At 53.4% G+C, this 20,674-nt stretch overlaps 1 protein-coding gene across 2 annotated transcripts in view; it reads left to right on the forward strand.

Moving 5' to 3' along the window:
* Positions 1–15,159: 15,159 nt before the first annotated feature.
* SEZ6L (seizure related 6 homolog like) overlaps positions 15,160–20,674 on the forward strand; it is a 149,665-nt gene continuing 144,150 nt past the window's right edge. For both annotated transcript variants that reach the window (XM_073312323.1, XM_073312324.1), the window contains exon 1: positions 15,160–15,305. In XM_073312323.1, the coding sequence (XP_073168424.1) occupies positions 15,209–15,305 (97 nt within the window). In that variant the 5' untranslated portion in view covers positions 15,160–15,208. The remainder of the gene's footprint in view (positions 15,306–20,674) is intronic.

Here is a 20,674-nt window from a genome sequence, read left to right on the forward strand (position 1 = left end):
GCACCACGCACACTTATGTTGCCCTAGAAATGTTTATTAATAACAAATCTGCAATAGTGGGAATGATGTACTTGCAAAGAGGAGTTATGAATATTCATCAAGGCCATCCCATTTAAATTAGCAGTTATATATTTGCATGAAGTTTTCCAAACCAATGAACACATGGGATCCTAATCCGCCTTAGAGAACAATCAGCCTTTAGCTTGACAGCAAAGCAGAGAATGGCAGAAGGGACTGCTTGGCTTTTTGTCTGAATCACAGGTGAGCTGCTGCATACTGCCAATGATTGTCTGCTGCACGTGTGCACAGAAGAGAAGAATTCAGAACGAGGTGTCCCTGAGCATGGAATTCAGACCTTAAAGTGACGGTGCATGAGATGCACGCATACTCTAGAAATCTGTCTGCTCGTATACCGTGGCCTCTTCTAATGCAGACTGGACTGCTGCATCCTAATTCAAACCTGCTTCAGGACTGTTCCTGTTAGACTTGCTCTGAAGGAAGAGAGCTCCCTACAGCATCACCAAAGCCACTCCTTCCATTGCAGTGTGGTATTGGCCAGAGAAGAGCAGGGGGGTGGACTAGATGACCTCCTGAGGACTCTTCCAACCCTAGTCTTCTATGAAGACATTACTGATTACCAAGAAAACTTCCTGCAGGACCTGAGTTTTTGTTTGGGATCCCCCATCCACATACTGAGCAGGTCCAGTTCTGCTTAGCCAGACACATACGGTACCAGGAAGAAGTCAGTCCCTTTGCATTACTTTGCAATTTATTAGGTAAATAATGTGTGACATATTGGGTTGGATCACAGAAACCGCCTTGGGACTGCCATCTGATGTGTTGAGACTACCTCTGAGCCCATTTTCCCTGCCAGCTTGGGACTCCAGAAACTTGCCTTGTTTGAGCCAGACATGCTTGCCTGCTGCAAACACAGACCCAGGTCTGAACCATGTCCCCTAAAAGCTGCAGGCTTAACTGAAAACAGCTTAAGAAGTGTTCCTGTCTCCAACACTCTGATGCCCAGCTCTCAATGGGGTCCAAACCCCAAATAAATCCATTTTACCCTGTATAAAACTTATACAGGATAAACTCATAAATTGTTCGCCCTCTATAACACTGATAGATATGCACAGCTGTTTGCTTCCCCCCCCCCAGTATTAATGCCTACTCTGGGTTAATTAATAAGTAAAAAGTGATTTTATTAAATACAAAAAGTAGGATTTAAGTGGTTCCAAGTAACAGACAGAACAAAGTAAATTACCAAACAAAATAAAATAAAACATGCAAGTCTAAATGTAATATAGTAAGAAAATGATTACAGATGAAATCTCACCCTCAGCGATGTTTCAGTAAGCTTCTTTTACAGATTAGGCTCCTTCTAGTCTGGGTCCAGCAATCACTCACACCCCTGTGGTTACTGTCCTTTGTTCCAGTTTCTTTCAGGTATTCCTTGGGGGTGGAGAGGCTATCTCTTGAGCCAGCTGAAGACAAAATGGAGGGGTCTCCCAGGGGCTTAAATAGACTTTCTCTTGTGGGTGGAGACCCCCTCCTCTCTCCTATCCAGAATTCAGCTCCAAGATGGAATTTTGGAGTCACATGGGCAAGTTACATGTCCATGCATGGCTGAGTTCCTTACCATCCAGGCCACATTCCTGGGAAAGCTCAGATGTGGATTGGCATCTCCAAGTTCATTGTTAGCTTAAGTGTTTCTTTATTGGGCACTTACTGAAAATAGTCTTTTCTCAGGAAGCTGACCAACTGCTTCACTGAAGGTTTCAGAGTAGCAGCTGTGTTACTCTGTATCTGCAAAAAGAAAAGGAGTACTTGTGGCACCTTAGAGACTAACCAATTTATTTGAACATAAGCTTTCGTGAGCTACAGCTCACTTCATTGGATGCATTCAGTGGAAAATATAGTGGGGAGATTTATATACACAGAGAACATGAAACAATGTTACCATACACACTGTAATGAGAGTGATCAGGTAAGGTGAGCTGTTACCAGCAGCTTACTATCACTGAAGCGTCTTAAAATTAAACAAGTACATAGCCAATATTCATAACTTCGGAAACAAAAATGATACATGCATACAAATTGGATGAATATATCCAGTAGATCGTAATCTTTGCAGAGATATGTTACATGGCATATCAAGCATAAAACATATTCCAGTTATGTCATATTTACTTTCATAAGCACATTTCCATAAAGCATTATGGGGTGCAACGTCACAACATAGATTCACAGATTACAATGCCTCAAAGGACCATGAGCTCTTCAGCACAGCACAGGCCAAAGAATTTCACCCAGTTACCCCTGTTGCCTAGTGACGTACTGAAAAGCCACCGTGTGTTCATCCAAGGCAGACTTCTGACTTTTGTATAGTTCTAACTCTCAAACTTTATTGATTTAACATTGTTTTATGCAATGAAATATCAAACACTGGAGTAAACTTGGTACAACCCTATGATCCAACATGGTCCAGTGTGCACTAGCAGTAAAGAGAGCCCATAGGAGCTTGGCTTGAATCAAGAGAGGTATATCATGTTTTGGGATATTGTGAGCTCATAAGGAAATGATTAGACAGTGGTATCAAGTGCCAAAACAAATCACCTTTCTTGAGGAAAGCTAGAGCGAAGCCAGAGAAAGTACAGCATTGGGCCACGTGGATGCTAAATGCAGTCAAGGTGCTTACAAGTGTGAGAGTGGCAAGACTTTTGACGAAGTCCTGCCATGGTTCGGCTCATATTTTTTAACTTAATAAAAACCCTTTAAATAAAAAAGGAAAATTTATCAGATAACACAGCTCATGAAAATATATAAATTCAGTGCACTTATGAATTCCACAAACTCGGTCTCTTATGCAGTGACACAATATCTGGTGCAGAGTTTATCTTGAGCTTATCTTGCAATTTTTAAGGGATGCAATAAGTAAAACCCTGCAGTAAAAACCAAGTTAAAACCTGCCATACATACCAATTTTGGAATAAATGCAGAAAACTTAGACACAGCTAGGAAAGTCATAATAAAAAGGGTATTTTACTGACAGCAGGGATTGTGCAAAATGGCGTATTCTTCATGCATCAGTGCAGAAGGGTCAATATTTTGGCGAACTTGCCTTCACCAAAAAAGAAACACAGTAAGATTAAGTAACCATTTAAGGGCTCAAATCAGCAACCCTCAGGCTGAAGGAACTGGTCCTAAAACAATGAATTCCTTGAAGATGAGACGTCCCATCCTCCTCTGGGAGTTTTGCCATTGGCTAGAATGAGAATAGGATCAAGTCTAAAATGAAAAAATAACACTGTTGCAGAAAGACTGAGGGATACTGAAACGTCATAAGCCCAAGGTTCTAAATACAAAGCCAAAGAAACATATCAGATTTGTAAATAAGAGCTGTTCCTGCCTGCCATTCTTGATGCTGTGCAGGATTATAAACCCTACAGGATGTAAGATCAAACTCCCAACTAAAAGTATTTAAGAACTTCTGTACAGTAAAATGCACACTGGTTTACAATCATTGTTACCGATCAATGCCACCAATCTGGCATAGAGTTTATTAAACTTAACCCACATACAGTGGGCTTGAATATACTGCATCCTGACTGCAAGGCCTAAAGTCAGATATTAAAGCATGCAATACTGTATGTTATAGTAACGAATGCTATGTCTTTCCAAAGAGCTAGGGACAGGAAATCAATTATCAGCGATTATTGCTACATGAGAGAAGCTAGAAACGTTAGTTTCATTGAGAACACGGGAAGCCCAATTTAAATATTTTATTATTGGCATCTTCTCCATATTTTCCGTTTGAGCAGTTCTATTTTAGCCGTTTGAACAGCAGAGAGCTACTGGTCATAGTGCTGACACCTAGCTCAAAGGGACTAGAACTAAGGAGCAGAATGCATCATTTATTTGACATACATAATGCTTTAAACAAAACCAGTGAATATTACAACATTCCCAGACCAGACAGGATCAAGGCTTGGGTCAGAGAATAATTATCATAAAAATATACAGATAAATAATAAGAGATAATGAATTAAGCACCCCTTAGAGACAAAGTAAGTCTTGCAGCAGACCTGAGAGATAAATCAGTAGTAGGACCCAGGAGTCCTGGCCTTTTGCTCTAACTACATGAACCTACGACAAAACTATCCCAGCATGACCTTCACATCCGAGGATGGTGTTCGGAGTGGACTGACTGCTGAATAGTAGTTCAAAGCTGCAGTGTCTAAGTGGGACGATAGTGTGGATTTCACTGGGAATGCTCAAGCACGGCTATTTTCGGCACATATTGGGAGTCTCCTGACTCTGATAATGGGCTGGATCTTCAGCTGGTGTAGATCGGCAAGGTGACCGGCCCTGGAGCCGCACCTAATTTCCCCCCTGGCAATGTGTCCCAGTATGCTTCTGGCCAGTTTCCTCCAGGACCTTCTGGATGTTCGCCCCCGCAGCAATGTCCCTGCGCTCTCATCCCTGCAGCATTTGTTTGTATCAGCCCCCAACACTGGGCAGCATTTGAGAGACTATTTTTAAACCTTGAAAATAATCTTCTGGTGCTGACAAGGAACAAGGACTCCCCTCCTGACAAGGCCCCGAGCTGTGCCCATAGACAGACACGAAAGGGGGCTGGAATAAGCCTGGCACTAGGTTCAAATCCCTCATTCAATAGTGGGTATTTATTAGGCAAATCATGGACACGGCTCCTTCTGAAAGCAAAGCGCTGGAGTGGCTCAGGCCTTTCTAAAGCAGCGTTGAAACACAAAGGCCTTGTCTCCTGCAGTACAATAGTGCTGCTCCCCCGAGCTGCCCCCATCAGGCTTTCTTCAGAGATGGGGTTCAGCTTCATTAAAAGCCCTCTGCAGCCAAATCTACAGCCAAGGTTAACGTCCGCACTTCCTCCCCCCAAGGAAGCCAGTGTGTCTGTGAATTGGCGGGAGTATCTCGTGGAGGAAGGGCTGGGGCTGTCTCCGAGCTCCGGCAGCACCTCACCGTGTGGCAATATCCATCCCTTCAGGCATGTCCCGTTCTGCGCAAGGCACGGTGTTCCAAGGCTGTTTTCACACACACAGACCAGGCCTGTGCCGCTGCAGCTCATAGCAGGTGTGGAGCCCAGAGTCTTGGATGTGGTTTGGGAGTCGCGAAACCTGGGCTCCGTCCTCCCCCCAGCCCCCTTGCTGGCTGCTGCTGCAGTCTGTAATCACCTTGGGTGATCACCTTCCCTCCTAGAGCTTGGGTTTGCCCTGCTGTAAAATGTACTCGGACACCTCAGAGGTGGGGTGTGAGGGCTCCTTAAGCCAGGATGCTGACTTGCTTTGAGGACAGAGTGGCGCTGCCCAGCCCCCAGGGCTCCAAGAGGCTGGGCCCTACAGCATGGGGTCACCACTGAGAGACGAACCGGGGAGAGAGAACCAGTCTCAGCTCTGAATCCCTGCCCCCTCTTCTCACTGCCTTCGTGTAACTAGAGTGGGGGAGGAGGTTCTATTTAATTTATAATCCAGCCCCATTAGATTCCTCCTCAACTAAACATGAAGGGTTTCTGGGGATCTCAAAAGGAGCTGCCAGAGGTGAAAGCAGAGGGTGTTAGAGCCACTGCATGTTCACCTTATACCCAGCCCAAAACTCGACTGAGTCATCCCTTCCCTTGAGACTTGCCCATTACTAGTGGGGTTCTAGCATCTCTGGCTTGTGCCTTGGACTGGGCCCTCTCTGCAGGGCCAAAGACAAATCACCTCTTCTGGGGCCAAAGTTCTAACTGGGTTCAAAAACAAATTAGATAAGTTCATGGTGGATAAGTCCGTCAGTGGCCAAGATGGGCAGGGATGCAACCCCATGCTCTGGGTGTCCCTAGCCTCTGACTGCCAGAAGTTGGGACTGGACAACAGGGGATGGATCACTCGATAACTGCCCTGTCTCTCTGAAGCCTCTGGCACCGGTCACTGTCAGAAGACAGGATCCTGGGCCAGATGGACAGTGGTTTGGGCCAGTGTGGCCGTCCCTTATGTTCTGTATCTGTGTTCTAATCCCAGGAGGGGGGTCTTGAAGTGCACACAGCCCAGCAGCCCTCAAAGGTGTTTCTGCCTCGGAACTGGACAGACTTGGCCAGGGTTGCTGGAGGATTCCCTCAAGGTTTCGGTCAGGGGCCCCCAAGACCTGCCAATCTGCATAAACCCCAGAGTTCCCAGCCTATTTAAATAAAGGGAGTCGGCTTGTTAGGTTCTCTCCGGGCTGGACAGTCAGCCGGTTTCATATTATTATTAGGACACAATTTCTGCAAGCCCTTCTTTGGCAGCAGCCTGTCCTCTCCTGGCTCTGGGCAGTGGTACAACCCCCAGCGCTGCAAGTGCCTCACAAGCAAAACTGCCATGGACTTCTTAACTCCTGCTGACTGGATCGGTCGCTATCTCCTGGGCCCCATCCCCTCCCAAGGGATAACGCAGCAATGCATCCTGGCTTCCTCCCTACAAACCCCCAGGCCAGCTGGGGCTGTGGGAAACCAAGTTCTCTGAGCTGCTGCCTGCGGACTGGAGAGGGGAGGGAGGAGAGCTTCCCTGCATTTCCAGTGGTCAGGGCTAGGGGAGGAGATGCTGTCTTAACAGCAGGCCAGTGGCTTACAATCTCATACTAGGGAGAGGAGAGAAAGGGAAACCATGGGGCTAGTCCTGCTCCCATTGGTCACAATGGCAAAACAGCCCATTTCATGTGGCTTTTCCTACAGGTCCATACATTGTAAACTCATTTCTATTCTAACCGGGTGAGATCCTGGCTCCAACCCTGAACACCATCCTCAGGTCATTTCCCACTGACTCCCAGGGATGATGGGCCTGGGATGGGAGTGCAGCCCTGGGTCCCTGCACTCAGAAATCTGACTGACATCGTCCCTACCACTGGGAAAAGAGACAAGCTTTTGATCTTGCTCTGTGGAGCTCGTAAGCTTGTCTCTCTCACCACCAGATGCTGGTCCAGTAAAAGATATTACCTCATCCAGCTTGTCTCTCTAATATCCTGGGACCGACATACCCACAACAACACTGCAAACATCATCCCTCCTATATATTGTCTATATTCCCTGGTGCTTTGTCTGATCTGGCATTAAAGGTCCCAACCACTGAGCTTCCACTAATTCCCTCAGGTGACTCTTCTGCCATCACTGTAGAGAAGAGGGAAGAGCTATGTACTTAGTTTTGGCAGTAGTGGATTACAAATTGGCACCAACTAAAGAGAGATTTTCCAAAGTATTTCCATCATGCCCAGTTTCAGACCAAAGCAAATGAACACAACTGAGTTACTTCCAAGCATGGAGTTTGGAATGGACGTTCCAGTAGACCTGGAGGCTGTAGAGGCTATACGTGACATTTCTGTCTGCTGCATTCGGCTTGCCACGTAAGTCCACTAATTCTGTTCTCTCTCTCATCTTGGGCCTCTTAGTCTCCACATTCCCCAGCAAATTCCCCAGTAGGGCACAGAAAAGGAATGTTAGGGGTGGGAACTGTCTTTGGTTCTAATCTGTAGGTCACTGATTTGTGGTCTTTGTTGGGAGCTTGTGTGCATGGTGTTTGTCTGTTGGGGTGTGGGTGGGGGTTTACCCTAATCTGGCTGATTCTCTTTTGTTTGGATTTGTTTTATCCCGTGGTTCTGGCTCCTTTACTCTTTCAGTCAAAGCCCCAATCACCTAAAATGAAATAAGGCCACCAGATGAGTTTGGGAGAATGTTCTCTTCTGTTGTGTCCTCTGCATCACGACCGCTCATCACAGGCTTCCCTGAGCCCAGGTATACGGTGGCAGATTAAACACAGCACTTGTGCTGTGAATCTTTGCTCCCTCCCCAGTGCCCCAGCAGACAGAGCTCTCTCCACCTGCAAGCTCCTGTACATAGGAAGTCAAGTTGGAGCTGCCTCTTTTCGTTACCCAAAGGCCCGCGCTCCCGCTCGTGGATCAGCTAAATTAACACAACCGGGTAATGACCCTGTACCAGCCTTACTCTATCTGTGTCATGTTAAAAGACAGCACGTTTAAAAGCATGATACCCTGCAGCATATTAAAGATCGTGCCTCTACTCACAGAGCAGGGACTGTAATGATGCGCATAGCAGAGCCGTGGTTAGATGTTCTTTGCTGTACCATTATGGTCCATGTGGCGTGACCGTGTAAATTAGCGGCTGGAAACCCACTGGGGAAGCTGAAAGGGAGAATGGCCAATTGTCTGCACACATCGTTCATCTTTTGCTACTTGCTGAAAGCTGGGTATGTAAATCTCCAAGCGTGTTTCCTACACTCCCAGCCTCCTCCCGTGTAGTCAGAAGGCCAGCTGCTAACCCTACTGATGGGCACTAAGAAGGGGCCCATGAAAGGACTGGGCACCCAGGAGCCTCCAGTCATTCATTCATGGCCGAGGGAATCACTCACAACGCTTGCCTGGAGGAATGCTACAGCTCAGCTCAGCCTGGTGGAGCAGGTGTCCTGCGACCTCCCCGTGGGCTTTCAGCATCTAGCAAGCTGAAGGAAGGTTAAGAATGCACCTGCTAAGACCTAGGGGTGATGCGTGCACTGGTTCAGATGAAATAAGTGTGGACCAAAAGCTTTAAGCAGAGCTCAGGTCAAACCGGAACCTTTGAGGAGGTTGGAAAAAGTTTGTTTAATCTTCACTCCTCCCTGTTGTTTCTCATTTTCACCCTTCTCTGCACTTCGTTCTGCTCAGGAGAAGAGCTGAACTCGCAGGAGAAAGCCTGTTCTTGAGAGATTCCCAGGCTGAGTTTGTAAATCAAAGGGGCTTGGATAGTTAGACGCAGAATGGAAAATGCCTCAGTGGGGCCCAGGTCTCCAGGTACTATCACAATACAAACACAAACACTCCAGCCCTCCTCAGAACCAAACGCCCAGCCCTTTGAGGGGGGAGCTACTCATCACTCTCCGAAATGTACCATCTTTCTTAGAATGCCCTTATCTACAAGCTACTCTGAGGTGGTCACATCTGATTTAATTATGGTAATTAAGATTAACATTAATAAAAGATGATCATGTAAAATTACAATTAACTGAAACATCTGAATTTCTCAGTGCACGAATTGATTTTTTTCCATCAAGCAAAGGTCTGAGGTAAATGCAAATGAACATGGTGCTAACGAAAGCCTTGCCCGCTAATGCCGCCGCAGTTACAGTTGATAAGCATTTCTCACAAAACCTTGCTGTTGTCTGACCATTACAATGTGCCAGAACCCGAAGCTCAGTGTATAAAGACCTAACGGTAACAACACTTTTTGATTCTTTTTTCCCTCCCAAATTAAAAATCGAAGAGTCCTGTGCTTCCCCTGTGCATCTCTTTACCTGCAGGTAACAGGGCAAGGGCCCACCCTAGCATGCAGGCAGTCACAACAAGCTCTGATGCCACAAAACCTTATCCACGTGATTAATATTCCTCTATTGATCTACCCTGGATTGCCCAGGTGAACCAGACTGAGCTTGTATATAAGTGTTGGCATGATCAGTGCCTGCGAGAGTGCCAGGGCACCAAGAGAGCAGTCAGGACCCCCGCTACCATGCAGGCTGAGATGAGAGGCACCTTCTCAAGAAGGTGCACTGCTCCCTCTGAGAGCTGCAGTCAGGTGTCCCTAGCAGCACATCACTTTGGCTGCTGGCATGGGCAGAATGGTTCGAGTGTCATTCATGGCTGGCACCACTCCACTCCCCCGCACTGGTGTGGCCTCAGTTTTGAAGACCAGGATTGTGTAAAAAGGCAGTGAATGTGGTTTCCAGTGGCCTTTGGCTTCCCTGCCAATCAACTCACAAATGGTCTTAGTCTTTCAGACTGAAATTTCACAGGCCATTAGGCCACGGTGTTGGCTGGCTGTTGCACAGGGAGACATCGGGAGGATAAAAATTAAAATAATCCTGTCAGATAATGTTTAGGGGAAATGGCTTCTCTGTGTGCAAAGGGACTTTCTCAGTATAATGTCATTCCATAGTCTCATCCTACAGGCTCAATCCTGCCTTTAAGCTTACATACAGATCCTATGGATTCCCGGGCCAGATGGGACCATTGAGTTCAACTAGTCTGATCTCCAGTATAACATAGGCCAGAGAGCATCCCCCAAATAATGCCTAGAGCAGAGTTTTTAGGAAAAATACTCCCGATCTTGATTTTAAAATTGCCAGTGACGGAGAATCCACCAGAATCCTTGGTCAATTGTTCCAGTAGTTAATTACCCTATTGTTAAAAGGGTACACCTTATATTCAGCATGAATCTGTCTAGCTTCAACTTCCATTGGATCATGTTGTACCTTTCTCTGCTAGATTGAAGAGCTCATTATCAAATTTCAGTTCCCTGGAGTACTTAGAGACTGTAATCAAGTCATACCTTAACCCTCTCTTTGTTAAGCTAAATAGATTGAGCTATCACTAAAAAGCATGTTTTCTAATGCTTTAATCAGTCTTGTAGCTCTTTTTTGAACCCTTTCCAATTCATCAACATCCTTTTTGAATTGTGGGCACCAGAACTGGACACAGTATTCCATCAGCAGTCGCACCACTGCCAGATACAGAGGTAAAATAACCTGATCCTGATCATTAGCAAAGGGATTAAGTTGCTTACTAAGTCCACCACATGAAGTGAGCAGTGGTTGGGTAAACCAGATGCTCTAAGCAGCACCATCCATACCAGATGCATCCCATGGGAACAGACTCCATCAATGTATCAAAAAGTAAAGGCAGCCTGATCCTCTTGAAGCCAATGGAAAAACACCCATTGATTTCAAAAGGGAAGAACAGGACTGATGCACAGCTGAGACCATTTCCAACCCCTCAGAGAGCAGGGGCCTCTGTTTATTATGATCACTAATCCAGGTCGACTTGATGAGGTTTTAACCTAATGCTGCTTTTCTCCATAGCCAACAGATTGTGCAGTTTTGTGGACTTTTTTACATAACAAATACACGAGTTGTTCTTTCCCCCCACCCCTGTTACCATGGCAGTGATGTTATTATCTCCATATCTTAGGAGTGTCTACAATGCAAATGAATACAATAAAAATCACTCAAGGAAAACTGCTAAATGAAAGACAGCTTTGATCTTTAACAACTGCAGTTTGGGAGCCAAAGTGGGAGACAGGAGAAAGTCCTAAATGAAGCAGCTAGTACAAACTTTGCCTTGAATGTATTTGTCAGGCCAAAAGCAATCTATGAACAAGTGAATCCTGCCTTTTGTACCAAACTGAGGATGTTAAAATACATTTTGTGCCTCTCACTGGTTTATTTTCCTTTCTTAATTCCTCCTTCTCTCTCCTGCTGTCCAACCACTCCTGGCTGCATCAGCACAGAGGGCTACAAAGAATGCAAATACCCCTGCTGTGCACCTGGGGCTGCTTCAGACTCCTTCAACATTGGGCCTGTTTCTCCTTTCACTTAGGCCAGTGTCAGCCAGAAGTAGCTCCACGAAAGCCCACAGTGCAAGTGAGAACAGAATCAACTGGAAACTACCTAGATTGTTGCTTGACTTGATGCACTCTTTTGTACTGATGTTTTTCATGAAGCTGATTTATGATTATTGTTGCTGAGGTAGCCAAATCATGCTTCCTTTCTCAAAGGCAATACAGACTATTAGAAGGCAGCAGGAGCACAGCTGCTAGGATGATGAAGTCCTGGTCCTGGCGTCCTGGTTTTCAGCACGGTAGCATGTTTACCAGCACTGCTCACGCGGCTGGGTTTCACAGCCACAAGTATCCTTTTCTTTTTGCGAATACAGACTAACACGGCTGCTACTCTGAAACAGCCAGAAGGGTGGGGCGGATCGGCATGCTTACCAAAAGATGACTTACAGGAAAATCTCAGGGTCTGAATTTGTCATTTCAAAAGAACAAAGGCCTCCTTCCTGTTCTTACTGAAGCCGATGAGAATTTCTCCACTGACTTCAGTGGGATCAAGACTGGCCTCCGAAAGCTTTACTGCTGATTTCACCTACCAGCTAACTTTGGGAAAGCAGATTGTGGGACCTGACCCTGTGCAGTCTGGAGTTCCCTCTTCCTGGGGACCCGCATTGCATATGGTATTTTTGGTTTGAACCGGCACGACTGTACAGAGTCAATGGGAGATAGCTGCTTTCGGAGAGGAGCAAAGCTTGGCCCTGTGGCACGCCGCACCTTTATAAACGTTGTGCCTTACACATGTACCCACAAACTTCCATATCCCAGCCACAGCATCATGCCCCGACACCGCAGTGATGGATAGAAGAGGCTAGGGGATGGGATGGGGGGATTGGGGGAGGTGATTATTTGGGGGTCTATGGTGGGGAGGCTGGGTGAGGGCTTTGGGAGAGGATGGGGAGCTGGAGGAGGGGTTATTGGGGGTCTATGGCAAGAGTTGGATGGGAGATAAGATGGGGATGCAGGGAGCTGTGGGGGAGCAGGGAGCTGTGGGAGGGGGGCTGGGAGCAGTGGGGGGCTGAGATCAGTGGAGGGAGGATTCTGGGGGAGCTGGGAGCTCAGGGCTGGAGGGGGCACTGGGGGCTGGGTGGGCAGGGCTCTGTAGGAGGGGGGCTGGGAGGGCAGGCCTGTGCGGGGTAGGCTGGGAGCACAGGGCTTTGAGAGGGGCTGTGAGGAGGCTGGGAGCGCAGGGCTGTGGGGGGCCTGGGAGGACAGAGCTCTGTGGAGGAGAGTGGGGGGTGGGAGTACAGGGCTGTGTGGGTCAGGGCTCTGAGTGGGGGTGAGTTGTGTGGGGACAGGAGTCTGTGTGAGGGGGGCTGGGAGTGCAGGAGTCTGTGGGGGAGGCTGCGCTGTGGGGAAAGCTGGGGGGCAGAGCTATGTGGAGGGGGCAGGGGGTGGGGGCTGGTAGTGCTGGGCTGGTGGCAAGGCTCTGTGGGGGGAGTTGGCTCTGTGGGGGCATGGCTCTGTGAGGGGGCAGGACTCTGTGGAGGAGGCTGGGGAAGCTGGGGGGGCAGAGCTCTGTGGAGGAGAGTGTGGGGTGGGGGCTGGCAGTGCTGAGCTGGGGGGGCAGGGCTTTGTGGGGGGAGTTGTGGGGGCAGGGTGCTGTGGAGGGGCCTGGGGAGAAGCTAGGGAGCAGAGCTGAGGGGTGCTGGGGGGCAGGGGAATGGGTTCCGGGACTGGGGGCAGGGGGGTGGGTCCAGGGAGTTGTGGGGGAAAGGGCATTGGGGGGCTGGGACAGGGGCGGGGCAGGGCCGGGGGGCAGGGGGTTGGCCCTGGGGCTCTGGGGGCAGGGCGGTGGGGGGGCTGGCATCCCAGCAGCGGGGCTGGGGGGCGGCGGGGCAGGGCGGGGTGGAAGGGCTGGGGGGGCTCTATAGGGTAGTTGTGGGGAGCAGGGCTGGCGGGGACTGGGGGCACAGGGGCGGGCTCCAGGGCTGGGGGGCAGGGGGGGCGGGCGGCGGGGCCAGCGAGTTGTGGGGGGCAGGGCGGTGAGGGGCTGGGGGGCGGGCATCCGAGCGGCGGGGCTGGGCGGCGGCGGGGCAGGGCTGGGGGGCTTGGGGGGGGAGCGGGGCAGGGTGGCGGGCTCCGGAGCTGGGGGGCAGGGCGGGGCGGCAGGGCTCGGGGGCCGGGGCAGCGGCGGGGCAGGGCTGGGGGGCTGGGGTGGGAGCGGGGCAGGGTGGCGGGCTCCGGAGCTGGGGGGCAGGGCGGGGCGGCAGGGCTGGGGGGGCCGAGGCGGTGGGGGGCCAGGGCGGCGGGCGGCAGGGCTGGGGGGGCCGGGGCGGCGGGAGGGCCGGGGGGGCAGGGCTGGGGGGGCCGAGGCGGTGGGGGGCCGGGGAGGCAGGGCTGGGGGGGCCTGGGCAGAAGAGGGGCCGGGGGGGCAGGGCTGGGGGGGCCGAGGCGGTGGGGGGCCGGGGCAGCGGGGGGGCAGGGCTGGGGGGGCCGGGGCGGCGGAGGGGCCGGGGGGGCAGGGCTGGGGGGGCCGGGGCGGCGGAGAGGCCAGGGCGGCGGGGGGGCAGGGCTGGGGGGGCCGGGGCGGCGGAGGGCCGGGGCGGCGGGCGGCAGGGCTGGGGGGGCCGGGGCGGCGGAGGGGCCGGGGGGGCAGGGCTGGGGGGGCCGGGGCGGCGGAGGGGCCAGGGCGGCGGGGGGGCCGGGGCGGCGGAGGGGCCGGGGGGGCAGGGCCGGGGGGGCCGAGGCGGTGGGGGGCCGGGGCGGCGGGGGGGCAGGGCTGGGGGGGCCGGGGCGGCGGAGGGGCAGGGCTGGGGGGGCCGGGGCGGCGGAGGGGCCGGGGGGGCAGGGCTGGGGGGGCCGGGGCGGCGGAGGGGCCAGGGCGGCGGGGGGGGCCGGGGCGGCGGGGGGGCCGGGGGGCAGGGCTGGGGGGGCCGGGGCGGCGGCGGGGCAGGGCTGGGGGGCTGGGGTGGGAGCGGGGCAGGGTGGCGGGCTCCGGAGCTGGGGGGCAGGGCTGCGGGGGCCGGGGCGGCGGGCGGCAGGGCTGGGGGGGCCGGGGCGGCGGGAGGGCCGGGGGGGGCAGGGCTGGGGGGGCCGAGGCGGTGGGGGGCCGGGGGGGCAGGGCTGGGGGGGCCTGGGCGGCGGAGGGGCCGGGGGGGCAGGGCTGGGGGGGCCGAGGCGGTGGGGGGCCGGGGCGGCGGGGGGGCAGGGCTGGGGGGGCCGGGGCGGCGGAGGGGCCCGGGGCGGCGGGGGGGGCCGGGGCGGCGGAGGGGCCGGGGGGGGCAGGGCTGGGGGGGCCGGGGCGGCGGAGGGGCCGGGGGGGCAGGGCTGGGGGGGCCGGGGCGGCGGAGGGGCCAGGGCGGCGGGGGGGGGCCGGGCTGGGGGGGCCAGGGCGGCGGAGGGGCCGGGGGGGGCAGGGCTGGGGGGGCCGGGGCGGCGGAGGGGCCGGGGGGCAGGGCTGGGGGGGCCGGGGCGGCGGAGGGGCCGGGGCGGCGGGGGGGCCGGGGCGGCAGGGCTGGGGGGGCCGGGGCGGTGGAGGGGCCAGGGCGGCGGAGGGGCCGGGGGGGCAGGGCTGGGGGGGCCGGGGCGGCGGAGGGGCCGGGGCGGCGGGGGGGCCGGGCTGGGGGGGCCGGGGCGGCGGAGGGGCCGGGGTGGCGGGGGGGGCAGGGCTGGGGGGGCCGGGGCCCGCAGCCGGCGGTGGCGGTGTCTGGCTCCCTCCCCCGCAGCCCGCTCCCCGCCCCGCCCTCGCTGGCGCCCGCCCAGCCCCGCTCGCTGCACCGCCGGGGACGGACTCGCCGCCGCGCCAGGGCCGGGCTGGCCGCACCGGGGACGGACTCTGCCCGCCGCGCCATGGCGGGGCCCCGCGCTCTGCCCGCGCCGCCCGCCGGGCTCCGGGGACTCTCGCTGCTGGTCCTGCTGCTGGGCAGCCAGGCGGCGCGGCGCCCAGGTAGGAGCGGGCGGCGGCGGCGGGGGGCCGGGGGGCGCCGCGGTCTCGGGGGGCCGGGACCCCGCTCGCTCTGCCCCCAGCGGCCGGTCGCGGACCCCTCCCCAGCCCGGGCTCGTCTCGCCCCGGGGCGCTGCCCCCGGCCGGGCGGGCTGGGGTCCCGGAGCTTTGGCTGAGTTGGATGCGCTGGGAAGCCGGGCTGGGGGGCGATGGGGCGCTGCCCGCAGGGCCCGGGCTGGGGGGCGATGGGGCGCTGCCCCCCCCCACACACACACTTGGGCACCCAGGGGCCCTGCCTTTGCGAGCGCAGCCCCCCGCTGAGCGCTCGGGCACAGGCTCGCGGGGCAGCCGGGGGACTGGCCCCTGGCGTGGGGCCCCCAGCCTCAGCCCAGCCGTGGTCGGGGGCTGCGGGACAGGGCCTCTGCTCTGCCCAGTGGGGTCGGGGCGGGTCCAGGTCCCGGCCCTGCCTCCCGGGCGCCTTTGTTCTCTGCCGCTCGGGGCCGTGGGGGAAGGTGCGGGGCGCGGGGGAACCAGCGGGTTTCGGGCCGGCTGCGCCCTTCCCCTTGTGCCCGGGGCTGCGCCTGTCTCGCCGGGGAGCGGGGGGCTGCAAAGCCCGAGGCGGGAGGCAATAGTGTCCGTGTGCCGCGTGTGGCCCCGGGAGCCCGGTGCCGGCATGTGGCGGTGCAGACAGCGGGCGGGGGTGAGATCCAGGGTCAGTGGCTCTGGGCGCCCGCTTTATGCCCATTGTTTCAGCCGCCCCGCCAGCAGGGACCCGGGGGAGGCACGGGGCTGAGTCTGTGCGCTCGTAGCCGCGCATTCCCGGGCTAAGCAGCCGTTCCCATCCGCTCCTCAAACTTCGCATGTGAACCTGAAGTAGTTTGACGCAAGCGGGGAGAGGCAGGGCTCCTTCAGCAGCCCCCGGATATGCACCTGCCTCGCTTACCTGCGCCCCCTCCGCTCCTGGCCTGAGGCGCCTCTTAACTCTGTATGACGCACCCGCAAAGCGCATGGAGTGTGCGGGAAGCCCCAGCCCCGGAGCGGCCGGCCGGAGAGGGGGTGCGGGCTGCAGCGCGGACATGAGGGCCGCCGACACAGCCTAAGGCGGGGGCGCACACACGCGGACCCTTTCCAAAATCACCTCTTTGTGTTGGGGCAGCCTAGCGGCCCGGCCAGAGCCCGCTGCCAGCCCCCTGGGCAGTGCCAGGCTCGCCATTTCAGCACTGACTCTGGGAACAGCTCCCGGAGCAGCAAAGAGGTCTCCTGCCTTCTGGTCCTTGCCCCTTTTGTGGGTCTCCAGACTGCATTGTTAATGCCCCTCTGGGTACAAGCCCACTCGCAAAGGGAGGGCCCAATCCTGCTCAGTTTACTCCGGGGACGTTTGTAGGAATCAGACCCTTTATTTTATAGCTGGAGCGTCAGAGTAAAGAAAATCACTTCCCACCCTCTGTTTAACAACGCTTAGCATTAAACGGTGAGCGTAAAGAGTCAGTAATGTTCCCCATTGACATCTAACCTGGACAAAATAATGAAAACCAGTATTTAAATGAATGGCTCCTTCCTTCGTCCGGCCCTTTCTTAGTTATCCTCCCTTAAAAATACACGTTTAATACCCCGGGAGGGTCCCTGGCGTCCCGTAGATTGTTTTTCTGGTGTACACACATGGCAAAGGAAAGCGGTACAAGGCTACAGCATGTCAGATGCTGGAATTCCACTGAGGACCTGAACAGTGCCAGACTGATGATCATTCGGTGTGGCTGGCTCAGGCATGGGACATGGGCTGAAATTACAGTTGTTGCGATTTACCAGAAGGCTCCGTTTTAATTGTGTCTGTTTGTTTCACATTTTCACACTGAACGGCTCTGTCTTCTTTTCTCATCACAGTCATACCATCGTGAATAATGCTCTTCGGAATTATTTGAGGGTGATGTAACAAAGTCGTAGCACATTAATATCGTTAGGGCCAAAAGCCACTCTCTGAACTCTAGCAAGTGTCCCAGAGATTGTAATAGGAAATCCCTTGTGGGCAAGGCAGTCGGGATTTGCCCCCCGACTTAAGATTTGTTAATAGCCATGCTGTACAGACACAGACTCATCAGGGAGAGAACAGGAGTGGCCCATAGGTGTTTCTGTTGTGACGGCTGTAAAAGGGATGGGTTTGGAAAATTGACCTTCAATACTGCCCTTGTATTTTTAACAAAGATTAACAGCTATTGATGGCAGGACAGTGGTATAATGGGAAAATAAGCTCGTAGCTGCACTCTTGATACTTCCTTCTGCCCATATTCCTGGAGAAATTCTGCATTAAAGAATCTTGTTTTACATTTTAAATTCAAATCCATGTCTTAGACAGTTGGGGTTTTTTCCACAGCAAGAAGGGTAAGATTTCCTTTATAAAGAGAAAAGGAGAGTGGATCTATATAGCCACGGATATATGAGAGAGAGAGTACACTGTTCTTTTCTCTTTGTAAAGGAAATCTAATACACACACACACACATATTAGTGTGTTTGTGTCATGTGTATACACACGGGGATGAGCATAATAAAAGAAGATGTATTGATGAGGTCTCCATGGGCAGATGACTAAACGTAACTTCAGCATCAGGCATAACATGTCAAGAGGAAGTTGCTTCCATTCCTTCACTGTATTGTGCAATCGACTATCACCTATTCTGCTTATTGGCTATCCATACCATGGGACCTGTGGAAGGGCCAAAGTCAGCCATGACTGTGTTCTGTGTTCTCCATGTCCCTGTACAGATGGGTTTGGAGGACATGGCCAGTGGATCCATAACTGTGGGAAGACACTGGCCAAACCCACCCTGTGGAGTGGGATGCAGGGACCACTGGAGTTCTGCTGGCCTCCCCACTGCCTGGGAAACAACTTGCTCCATCCCCAGCCCCACTAGGGAGCCCTGGTGTGCAGCCCATTTACTCAGGATCAGGATTTAGCCCTCAGTGCAAGAGTGACAGGTAATAAATCAAGAGAGGGAACACACTGTACGGAACGCCTTTTGGTTGGCAGAGTGGGAGCTGATAATTAGTTGACCCTTTACAAGGCTCAGTGAATTATTGCTGTAAAATCCCAAAGTTGTGCGCACAGAGCCATGGAGCCAGGGGCAGTTTGGCAGTTTCCATTGTTTTATAGGATGAGGCTCTTTGTCATGTGTCACGCATGGGGCCAGACTAGATGATGATCATAACAGACCCTTCTGGCCTTAATCTATGAGAGGCAGCAGGACTGGACCACACACAAAGATCATGTGTTTTCTTCTGTCTGCCTCAGTTTTCAGTTCACTTTTGCAAAGTAACGGCTAGTTTAAAGTCAGCTGCACCAACCAATCACTTGTCTGCATGTAAGTTTCCGTAGCTTTGCCCCTTCTGGTGTAATTTACACCAAGGAAGAATGAGTGTGAAGTTCTACCATGCGGATTTGTAGGAACAGTTCTGTTCCTAAGGCACCTGTACAAGGTGCAGGGCAATGGAGAATCATGTCTTCTGTTTTGAAAAACTTCCATGAGAAAACTCTGGGTGCCAGAATGCAAAGAGCATGTGAATCAAAAATCCAGTTCATTGCAGCATTGTGTGCCTGGTATGCAAATAATGAGACAAGACAACAGTGACAGGTCTTGTTAGCAGTAATAATGTTCAGTCCAAGAAGACTGTCAGCGCTTGGGGCCTTATCTTGTGGTCTTTCCACCTGCAGAGCTCCCACTGCAGTTGGTCCTTGTGGTGCCCACATGCATCTATTCCAGGGATGGCCAAATTTACTGACTATCCGAGCCACATACAATACTCTTCAGAAGTTCAAGAAGCGGGGCGTGCCTGCCGGGGCTCGGGGCTTCAGCCAGGGGTTGCTGGCCTCACTTGGTCACATGGTGCTGCTGGGCCCCCTCCCAGCACAGCAGCTGCTGGAGCCAGCAAGCTGGGAGCTGCAGGAAGAGTCATTGCTTTTGCTGCTGCTTCTCCCCAGGGAGCTAAAGCAGTGACCCCTCCCTGCAGCTCCCAGCAGTTTGCCGCTGCCTCTCCAGGCGGAACTAATACCTGGGAGCTGCAGGGAGGGACTGCTGCGTGTGGGGGGGGGGGGATGACTCAAGCTGTTGGGGGGCGGGGCGAACCCTTACATTTTGCCTCCCCCACCCTAAGCAGGCACCAGTCATCTCTGGCAGAAGCCCCTAGCCCCAGCGCCCCGACACAGGGCAGAAGCCCCGAGCTCCCCCCCCCCACATCTGACGGAGAATGGGACAGGGATGGGGGGCTCTGCCAGCCACATTTTAACTGTAAAGGGGCTGCGGTTTGGCCACCCCTGCTCTATTCCCTGTAGTGGTACAGTGGGAACTAACAGTGAGTCAGAGACGTCATTCTGTTTTGGGCAGAGAAATCCTACAAGTGGGTGAGCACCCTCAGCACCCCTTTTAGTCAATGGCACCTCAAAGGCCTGGGCCCACCGAAAACGAGATGAGTAAATACATCACATGTTGAACCTCTGTGGCGATGCGGACTGTTGTCCACTAGAGGTTGTGATGAGACCACTAAATACTGCTGGAAGCCTCATGACTCCGGAACGCCAACGCAGACTGACTCCTAGCCTGACTCTGCATTTAATCAGAAATCTCGTATTTTGGCGTGTGTATATTTACCCTGGTGACTTGTTCGAGCTGTGTAATATGCCATAGGGAATGCTCCACACATAAGACTATAGAAGAATTTTTTTTAAATAAATCAAGTGTGTCACCCAAAAGGCAAAACTGTGTATGAACTAAGCAAGATATGCAAAATGTTACCATTGTGTCCCCTCTGGAATCAGCAACAATCCCAGTGGGATCATCTCAAGAAATTCGATCAGCATATGTGCTTCATTTGTCAGCGGGCAGTGCAGCCTGGGATAACAGGATGGGATGGAATTTGCCTTATCAAAAGAGATCAGAGGCCACATTAAACATCTATTTTTCTCCTTCATAGAAAGAACCAGTCGGACCATGTTCAGAAAGTATACAATGAAATGAGCAACACATTATTATTGTTATTATTTGTGTTTACATCGTGCCCAGGAGCTCCAGTCATGCCCAGGGTTCCACTGTGCTAGGCGCTGTGCAGACACCCTACTTCTTTTAAATTATTGCCTCACAATGTACAAATATGGTAGCTGACATTTCAACTTCACATGACGTTGATGTTGCTTCTTTCTTTACCCCTGCTTATTTGTGTTCCAAAGGGCTGTGTTATAGGAAGCTACCCAACTGAATATGCAGTTAGAATATGCCTTGTATATACCTGAATGAGGCTATACGCACAAATGTTGTAAAATTAGCTGCAGAAGAAGACGAATTAAGTTCTTATAGAGACAAATGATGTAAGCAAGGAAGATGCATAG

This window comes from Lepidochelys kempii, chromosome 15 (genome assembly GCF_965140265.1).
Source record: "Lepidochelys kempii isolate rLepKem1 chromosome 15, rLepKem1.hap2, whole genome shotgun sequence".
NCBI classification, from domain to species: Eukaryota; Metazoa; Chordata; order Testudines; family Cheloniidae; genus Lepidochelys; species Lepidochelys kempii.